The following is a 10,092-nucleotide window of genomic DNA, read 5'->3' as shown; positions in this document are numbered from 1 at the left end:
AAAGAGTGCCTTCATTTAAAACTGTAGGTAAGCATTTCAGTAATTTAACAAGCAATTGCTCGAAACACAAGGTACTTTCCAAAATACTTACCAGAAACTGAGACAAGAAATCAGATCATTAACGAAAAATACTCAAGTTACAATCAATATTTAAGTATACTACAAATGAAAAAAATCAAGATGAGATTTAGCTATTACTACAGCCTAGAAATGTTCCATCAGACAATTATTAAAATAGTTTTTATACTCAATTTTTTATTCCGAAGTTCATATACTGTAAGTTTGTTTTTCACATTAAAGCAATTCTTCAGTTAGAAGACTTTTTAAACCAGTAAAATCTAGAAATACAGTTAGAGAAGAAACTAAATGGATATTTGTGCCATACATTTTCCTCTGACAGAAATTACTTCCAATGTTAAATGAACAAAATCCTCTTTACTAAAGGATCCAGCTTTTGCATATTTTAATTAGTTACAAAACAATAAAACAATATAGTCTTCAGTACAAAATGCCTTACCACTGGAAGCTGGGGGGAGTTCTCCAATCACAGTTTTAAGGCCAATGCTTGAAATGTCACGTAACTGCTCTTTATCTGAAAGCATGTTTGTACAGAGGGTATCTACAATGGTCTCCACTTGATACTCCTTCACTTTACTCACCAAAGGGCCAAGACTGCATAAACAGAAGAAAATTATTAAATATGCAACCTTAAATAAAATTCCTTATTTTATTTCAGTATTTTGCATTCAAGTCACAAATTTAAGGCTGGTTTTGATAGCAATATAAAGCAGAATTTTAAAATCCAAAAACCTTCAACTGGTTGTGTTGATAACCTGTCTCCATAAATCCAGTAACAAAACACTGGTATAGTACCTGCTTTTCATCTAGTGGTGGAAACTGGTTTTGCACGATTGTTCTGCTTCAGTCTCAAAAATCAGAGTCCCTCTTACTTCTCACTTAACACCAAGATTTGTAACAAAAGTTACCTAGCCAGAGCCATCAGTTTGTGCTTGACCAACAGTACCTGCCTAGCTCCCAGATGTAAGCAACCTTCTTAATTGTTGCATCTTTATTCTGCATAATGCTTGGGTTCAATCTGATATTCATTTTACACCTTAGAGTGCCTTCCTTAATAGAATGCAAGCAGGAAAATAAAAAGCAGCGACTTGGCATGCCCTCCTTCCACACAGACTCCAGGCACCACTATAACACAGCACATAGTAACATTTCCTCTCTTTCCTCTGAATTGTTTTTAGTCATTCCAACTGTTTTGAGGATCATAATCTTGCATTGACTTGTCAAATGCTCCCATTTGTTCACAATCCTAAAACCACAGATGTCCCAGTAAAGTCTAGTTCATTGCTAAGAAATACAGCATCCTTCACCTTCTTCCTAGTCCTGTCACCAACTTTCAGCATCTCTCCGCTGTTCTGTTCCAAAAGGAAAGTTACACAAAACCAGATCCTTACATTGTCTCTATTTCCTTCCATTCACCTGTGAAAAACCTCCATAAGAACTCCTCCAAGAACTGACTCCTTCTCCTACTACCCTCCCACTTCTCATTCTTAATTTGCTTACCTAGTTTTTCCCTATTTTTAAAACATGTGCCTTCAGACAAAGCATCTCAGAAACAGGAAATTAATTTTGAAAGGCTTTAAATTATGAAATCTTTCCATTTAACCCAACTCCCACAAACATACTGCATTAACAAACAACACATCAAATTCTGAAAAATGAGCTTTATAAGCTGTTATAGGCATTTCTATCATGTTCCATCAAAAAAATCCAAAACTAGTTAGCCAACACATACAGTAACTACACTGAAAGACAAAGCTCCCTTGTTTTGTAAGCTTCTGCTCTCTCTGTTGATTTTGCCGGCTGCACTCCCTTTAATTCTCTGTGGTGACATCCATAATATTACTACCCAACCAAGAAAGCATGCTTACTAATGAGACATCAACACTAGAGGAGAGAAGCAACATGAAGCTGATGTTCTATCAAGCTTAGGTTTTGCACCAGCCCTGACAGAAGCAAGGGCATGAGGACAAGGAGCTCTGTGCAAGTCACATAAGAGAAAAAGCAATGGCCATCATTCTGACTTAGTCTTGTGTATGAAACCTTCCCCAGTTACCTTCTGTAGCTTCTCCAGGTGTGTCACCAAGGAAATCCTATAGCCTGACTCTCAACAGTTTTTCCTTCTGTGACATGCACTTCAACTTTTACACATCACCATCAAATTCAACTTTGGCCACAGTGAGAAAACACAGTTGTTTTTCAAGAGATTCTACATGATGTGTTCTCAGCATGAGCTTTGATAAGCAGCAAAGTGTGAGGCCTTTGTATCAAAATAACCTGGTTAACATTTTGAGGAGTACAAAGACAGAATCATAGAATCACAGAATTGTTTGGGTTGAAAGGGACCTTGAAGATCATCCAGCCCAACCCCCTGCCATGGGCAGGGACACCTCCCACCAGACCAGGGTGCCCAAAGCCCTGTCCAACCTGGCCTTGAGCACTGCCAGGGGAGGGGGCATTCACAACTTCCCTGGGCAACCTGTGCCAATGTCTCATCACCCTCACAGTAAAGAATTTCTCCCTAATATCTAGTCTGAATCTCCCCTCTTTCAGTTTAAAACCATTCCCCCTTTTTCTGTAGCTACCTGCCCTTGTAAAAAGTCCCTTCCCAGCTTTCCTGTAGGACCCCTTCAGAAACTGGAAGACTGCAATAAGGTCCCCCTGGAGGCTTCTCTTCTCCAGGCTGAACAGCCTCAGTCTATCCTCATAGGGGAGGTGTTCCAGCCCTCTGATCAGCTTCATGGTCCTCCTCTGGACCTGCTCCAACAGCTTGATATCCTACATGTGCTAGGCTGCTATGTTTTAGGAAGCATTTTTCAAAAGCTTAAGCTTTGTAACTGACTTTTCTTGTGAAAGTCAGGGCCCAACTTGCAGTACAGAAGTCAATGCAAGCCCACACAACAGTTCCAGCAGATTTGTGCTGAGCGGACAGAGAGCATTTAAGTGGTTTCAAGTCCTGGACTAAGAGGCCACATTGCCTACTGCAACCAGCAAAGCCAAGCGTTACAGATCAGAAATCATAGCTGTTTCTGTGGCTTAGAGGAGCTTTTGGCTCACGCATTTCGTATCACACAAAATGTGTGTAAGCCATTTACATCTGCCCTTCAATACTTTACACAATGTTCACAGACCAAGCTCTCTACAAATCTATAAAACTGAAATAGGTGGAAATCAATGTATGAAAAAATACAGAAAAAGAAGTATCTTAAAGACAATCACAAACTGATTATATTAGGACTACATTAGAATTTAATGCCTCCATATAAACGTCAGGTTTTTCCACACTGAAGTTTAATACTGTATATATCTGCTTTTCATCAAGGTTGATTCTAGCAAAGCAGAAACTAAAATTGTCTCTGTAGGGTTAGCAAATACTAACTTTGAAGAGCTAAAGTCAAGCTGAAACCCTACAGGAAAAATGAACAAACTTACTTCTTATCAAAACAAGACTAAGATCAAGAAAATACGTGTAAATTTTCATATACATGCCACTATTCACTACAAGTATGTCAGACTTTTGAGAATGCAATGATTTAGGACCATATGGTCACAACCTAATTAAAACATCAAAAGCATGCACGTTTTACAAACAGATTATGAAATTATTTGTAAAACAGATTAACATGATTAACAATAAAACAACTTTCAGCTAGAAGCATTTGCCTGGTTTAACTCCTTAAGTGCAAAGGGAGTACCCTGTCCAAAGATGGACTGTTTTCCAATGCTGAGGAAATAAACTGCAATATTTGAGAAATTGTAATATATTAATTTGCACCTAAATTTTCATTGATTTGAAACAAATAGCAATTGTAAAACTTTTAAAACAGTTCAGACACAAGATAGTGTGATACACAAGAGTAAACGTTTTTCCCTCTCCCCAACACATCTTTCAAAGCACTTTACAAAAACAAAACAAGCTTAAGACACTAGGAAAAACTTCATGCAGTTGATTGTGCAATGTAATAACGAAGTTGCCAGTTCACAGTAGAGACAAACTCTGATTAACAAATATTATTGTAGTATGCAGTTCTAGTAAAATAAATAAATTCAGTCCATTATATTCTAGTTTTACCAGATAACTGTAAAGAAAATATCTGGATGCAAAGTACTTCCTTTCAGTCCTTAGTGATTACAACGGGGAAACATGTTCTTGTTTTATTTCACAATATTTTCAAAATTATTCTGAACTAAAAGAAAGTTTCACATTAAAAAAAAGCACAGGCATTAAGTCAACAGCACAAAAGTAGGGCGAAGGTGGGAAATTATTTATAGGCAAGCAGAAATTCTGTCCAAGCCAGCAAGATACTAAGCTCTCAATGAAAACTATTATTCTGGAAGTAGATAGTCTAAAAATCCAAATTAAATTCTGTCACTCAAGCAAAAAACTTACTTTACACTTACTACTTAAATCACCCAATTCCCACATCATCATACTACAGAAACCCAGAAGTGTTTTAAGACAAAAAAAAAAATCACCCAAGTCTTCACAGTCTAAAAGAGAGTTCCTTTCTTAATTATGTGTATAGAGAAATGAGCATAGAAGGTGCAAGACGACAAGCAAAACAATCTTTCTTGTTTTATTGGAAATGGCTTTGGAGTTTAAGCGTAACTCTGCAAGAACACAGCTGGATCCTGGGTTTACTATGAGCTAATAAAACCGTCAGCCAGGCAGCTGCAAGGGAGCACATAGCTCACAGATCACTATTTAAAGGAAAGGCTGGAGGCTGTGGCATTCAGTATAAAGGCAATGAAGTTACTTTAGGGGCTTAGTACTGTATTTGCCAAGAATGACAGCAAGACGGCCCCACATGTTTACTACCTTGCTGGTACTGCTGGGGAAAAGACAAATTCCTGCATTGCTTTAGCAGTGGAAATCTGAGGATGTGTAGTTAATTTCAAAGTGCTGTTAACAAGGAAATATCATCTTGTATTAATTTTACTTCTTGACCTATACATGCTTTGCATTATCTCACCATTTTTAAATGTGACTTGGCACTTTGGATCATATTGAATTAACTTCTAAATGCATAGTCAAACTTTAAAATGAATTTGTTCATTTTGAACAAGTCACTTCATCATTTCCAACTTCGGGTCAGAGCTACAGTCCTTTTGAGTGTGCATGGGGAAAAAAAGAGGAACAGCCTGGTCAAACAGTTCAGAAGCACCTACAGGACAAATCCAAACCCGTATGTTCCAGGTTCCTTTGAAACTCAGTCTTCTCTCCTGTCTCAGAGTATCAGGTTTTCCATTCCTCCTGCCACAAAGGCTCCCAAACACAGAGTTCCCCACACCTTAGAGGGTCTCTCAGTCATTCCAAAGCCATCCCTCTCCAACATATAGCTCACACCACAGGACAACTGTAGATCCTCAAAAATCATTGTTCCACCCAACCTGGTCACCCATTTTCTCCACTCTAGAAAAAACCCTAGTGTCTCAACAGCTCACATTAAATCGTTACACACAGCTGTTGTAGGGAGCTACACTGGAGGACTAGGCTGACACTCAGGAGACTGCAAGCCAGCAATTCCAGCTGGACTCAAAGGGCTGAGATCCATGGCATTGATTCCTGGGACAGCTAGCAGACATGGCTCTATACAGCAAGACAAAAAAAAAAAACAGAAACCATCTTCCATCCTGTTGTAAGTAACCCACTGCTGCTACCCTTCTTTCCCAGGTCCAAGAATTTACAGTGGCAACAGCAAATTACCACTAAAAATGCTCATCAGAAGGAAAAGGCATCAGGCAAGAAGTGCAGACGTGAGAAGTACATGGACAACGGAGATTTATGTATTATATAAAGCAAGACCTTGCATTCAAGCACTAAGTGGGACTTAAAACATGTTAGTAACCAAAGTAATGTTCAGAGTTTTTGCATTAATGGTCTGTCACCGTGTTAGGCAAACTTAGGAGCTTCTCTCTCAATGGCTACGTTCATAATGCCTTATGCCCATGAACTCAAAACAGTATTGCGCTTGCAGCACAGCATTTAGATTAACAAGTGGGAATAAGCAATTCCCAAGACAATCTCACCCACTGCTTTCTACACCTTTCTTCACAAACTGTAACCTGCTTAGTTTCCTTCTCTCCTTACCCACCATCACCTTACTTTACTTACTTTAGTGTGCTAAAACCTACTGAAAATACAAGCAATTTGGGAATTCAAAAGAACAACAAACAACAAACAGCAAAGGCAAAACTTATTTACTAAAAGCAAGCACTGAAATAACACATAGAACTAAGTTTTGTTAATGCACAAAACTTTCAGCTAAGTTGACATTGAGGCCAACTCCCCAAATTAAGCCACGGACATCCGAGATTGATGCAGTATGATCACCCCAATGCCACAAATCCAGAAAGACTGCAATTTACTAATTTTGCAGAGTATTTTACAGACATATGCAGGTATCTTAAAAATAACTACACAAAGCCAACTTTGGTACAACATTTCTGGAAGACAGTGCATACAGATCTCAAGAGAACTGTTAATTGAGATATGCCTGGTATCTGATGAAAGGCGTAGAAAGAAGCCCTTTAAGTGCACAGAAACAAAGACATAGTGGAATGATTTCTCACTTGCTTCAGCAGGTACATCTACTCCTGCAGAAAGGAAAAACTCTGACAGAGCACCCTTTGTTAGAGCAGCCAAACCTCAGCTCCTAACCTGGCACTCCCCTTTAATTTAGGAAAATGGTGCTGTACTGGGAACTGCAAACCATCTCTAGAGCTACTAAACCCCTGAGAGTAGGGGTTTAGAGGACCATAACCAAAACCCTCATCTGTACGCGTTACTGCTTCAATCGTGTTAAATTAATAACAGAATCTTATTAAAATAATTTTTGAACACTGATACTGGTAAAGACCTTTTTCCTCCAACAGTTAAATTTCTGATAAATCTGTAAGCAAGCATTCGACAAGAGACAGATTATTACCAAAAATTAGCTCGCAAACACAAATATATCAAGCCATTCCTGACTGCATCCCTAAAAGTTGAAACATTTCTCCCCAGTTGCACAAGAATGCTCACAGGTTTCTCCACAGCTTGATTTCACTCTTCAACCATGCCTTCTCTTCACGGTGTCTTATTGACACATCACTGGTTTCTTCAAATGCACACTGCTGTCAGTCAGCAGCTACTCACAGTATTGCTGCACTCTACTACCCTTGATGTATAGTAAATTGCTTTGCAAGTGACACAGGCACAAATCACCTAGAACAGAAACAATCACAATTTCAAGGCATAATGACTGTCCACAGTAGTCTGGATAAATTCCCTATGCATTTCAGTCAAGAGACTATGACATACAAAGGTGTAAGTGCAAAATCTGAAGAAATCACTTCACATCTGTAATGCTGTGTGCTCCAACAGAAGTTTCACAAATAGAAGTGGTGGGAAGCAGAAGCAAGCATATGTACAATTATGGAAGCATATTCATATAAAACTGAGTATCCTTTAAAAACTGAGTACCCTATAAAAAGAGTATCCTTTCAAAAATATGGCAAGCTTTCAGAGTAGCAATCCTGAAAGTTTGCTTTTGATCGATAGCAAGCGAGTTTGCTATCTGGTTGCTGAGATTCCAGGTGGCAATGTTATCCCTCCTTTCACTGCTAGAAAGATCACATCTTCTGCTTTTGCAGTTTGCAAAGACTTGTGCAGCTCTATAAAAATAGACCTTCCACAGCATAAAGATCTGCAGCCGACACCATACTTTTAACACATCTACTTTGACAGACTAGAAGCAGATTTTCACCAAAAAACCCAGTTGTTCCATAAGCAAAAACACCTGAAATGTTAGTAAGGATTTTATCTTTTACTAAATCCAAGCTACTGAATTCTTCTAACTTAAATGTTTACTTTTCAAGTGTAACCTATAAGTAACTACAATAATAACAGCAAAGGCTGGTCAATTAAATCTATCTCAATTAAGTATAGGAAACACTTTTTTGCAAATGTTTTAAAGATGACCAAATCACTGAAATGATGAAGTCATATCAAAACACTTGAAATTACAGTTTCTAGAAAGATTTTACCTGAGTCAGCATCTTCAGTCCTATTTATTCAGCCTATTAGTTCAATAAAGCTGACATACCAATTATGAAGTAATTTTTTTTTAAAATTGCCTCCAGCTTTTCTAGCCTTTAACATCAGTAGATATCACTTACAAATCTTATAATTAGTCCCAGATCACAAGTTGATCTTATCAAAAGTAGAAAATAAACTATAACCTTCTTTTATTAAATGAGTTCTGAAGACAAAGCTTTTGTGCTTAAGTATGTATTTTACACATTTTAAGGCAGTTTCAGATACTGTTGTAAGTGCTCTTTGATCTTTTCCCTTTCACCAGCCAATAATTTGTGTCCAGTTTCTCCTAAACTCAAAAGCTCATTCAGCTGCCTATGGAAATAAACAGTGACTGTAGCACACTGTCTCCTTTAAGTTACATAAATTTGAAAATAAATGTTTTATAGCTCCATATTAGGGACACCAACTCAATCAATTATAGTCTCAAACTGGCATATTTTAATGGCTATTAAATAAGCACATTTACTTATAGGAAAGAGTTGAAATTCACAAATGAAAAAAAATATTATTCAAATCACCAGTATAGCGTGACTTGCAGCAGTGTATTACCATAGCATCCAAAACGCTTTAAAGCCGCTGAACCGGATCAGCCACACAACAGCTAATATGTGCATCATCCTGTTCACACTAATGACTCACACTCACAGCATCAAGCAGGGTTCCCTATGCTTAACTACTGCCCAGAAAAGTCACAGTGAAAAATGCAGACAAACTACAGGATCACAGGGGAGTAATCAATGAAAGTATTTGTGTTAATCACATTTTTTCATATATGTGTGTGTGTGTGTGTGCATGTGAAATTCTTCACTGTGAGGATGGTGAAACACTGGCACAGGTTGCCCACGGAAGCTGTGGATGCCCCCTCCCTGGCAGTGCTCAAGGCCAGGCTGGACAGGGCTTTGAGCAACCTGGTCTGGTGGGAGGTGTCCCTGCCCGTGGCAAGAGGTTGGACGGGATGATCTTTAAGCTCTCTTCCAACCCAAACCATTCTATGACTCTATGTGTGTACATTTGTTTCATTTTTTTAAGGTTTCAGGAAACAGTGTGAAACAATAAAAATTTGCAAGTATAGGTTTAAAAGGCAGAGTATCAAGCCATAGATAACTGCTCAAAATGAGAAGTTAATCCTTAATCAGCAGTACTAAACATATGAAATTATTAATGTGCAATTTGGGCCACTAGAACATTACCAGCAATGAAGAATAAATGGTCCATCCAACACAATATCTGTGCTTAGACAAACCATAGTGTTTGTCTAAACCAGATGCATGTACTCTTGGATAGAGCTACAGGCAATGTAACTACTACTGCCATAAGGTGCACAGGATGCCATCCTGGAGTACAGGAATAGTCTTAAACTACAACTATGCTGTAAGAATGTCCAACAGCATTTTCTACATTGGCTGACTGTAAAGCATGTAAAACATGTTTTATCCTGTCCAAAAACAGTGCAATATAACTGAAAGGATCAAGAATAAACTCCCTAGTGTGCTTTCACGAGATAGTAAGCACAAGTTCATCAGCATTTTAACCAAGAGCCCTTCCCACCCACCAAATATGAAAGCGAGCAGTGGTAAGGCAAAACCAGGAACACTGCTTACTTGTTGCTACACTTGCCTAAAAATAAATACTACTTTAAGGCTGCTCTGAGTCTTTTTAAATCTGCTCAAGAATCAAACCCTGAAAGAGCGATCCTCCTACAAGAGATTCTTACCTGCTGAAAGACTGATCAATACCTTTGCCATTCACAGCATTTCCACTGATCATCTCCATGTAGAGGAAGCTCCACTAAAACTGCTAATCTTTCTTCCTTTCCTCAAGGAAAAAAATCTGTCTCAAATACAGATTTAAGGGTACATAGGGCTGTCTCAAATCCTTTTTCTATGAGAGAGCGAATCTATACTTATATGGGTCATCAAGTCTGATTCAAGTTCCTG

The 10,092-nt window shown here is 38.3% G+C and overlaps 1 protein-coding gene across 1 annotated transcript in view; it reads right to left on the bottom strand.

Annotated features, from left to right (window-relative positions):
- Positions 1-10,092, bottom strand: part of CAND1 (cullin-associated and neddylation-dissociated 1) — a 25,471-nt gene that overhangs the window by 12,123 nt on the left and 3,256 nt on the right. Inside the window, exon 2 of the mRNA XM_010180844.1 lies at positions 518-672. Coding sequence (XP_010179146.1) covers positions 518-672 — 155 coding nt within the window. The remainder of the gene's footprint in view (positions 1-517; positions 673-10,092) is intronic.

This window comes from Mesitornis unicolor, unplaced genomic scaffold (assembly GCF_000695765.1).
Source record: "Mesitornis unicolor isolate BGI_N332 unplaced genomic scaffold, ASM69576v1 scaffold5453, whole genome shotgun sequence".
Taxonomy (NCBI): domain Eukaryota; kingdom Metazoa; phylum Chordata; class Aves; order Mesitornithiformes; family Mesitornithidae; genus Mesitornis; species Mesitornis unicolor.
The sequence above is the reverse complement of the archived record's forward strand: the minus strand, read 5'-3'. Positions and strand labels throughout refer to the sequence as shown.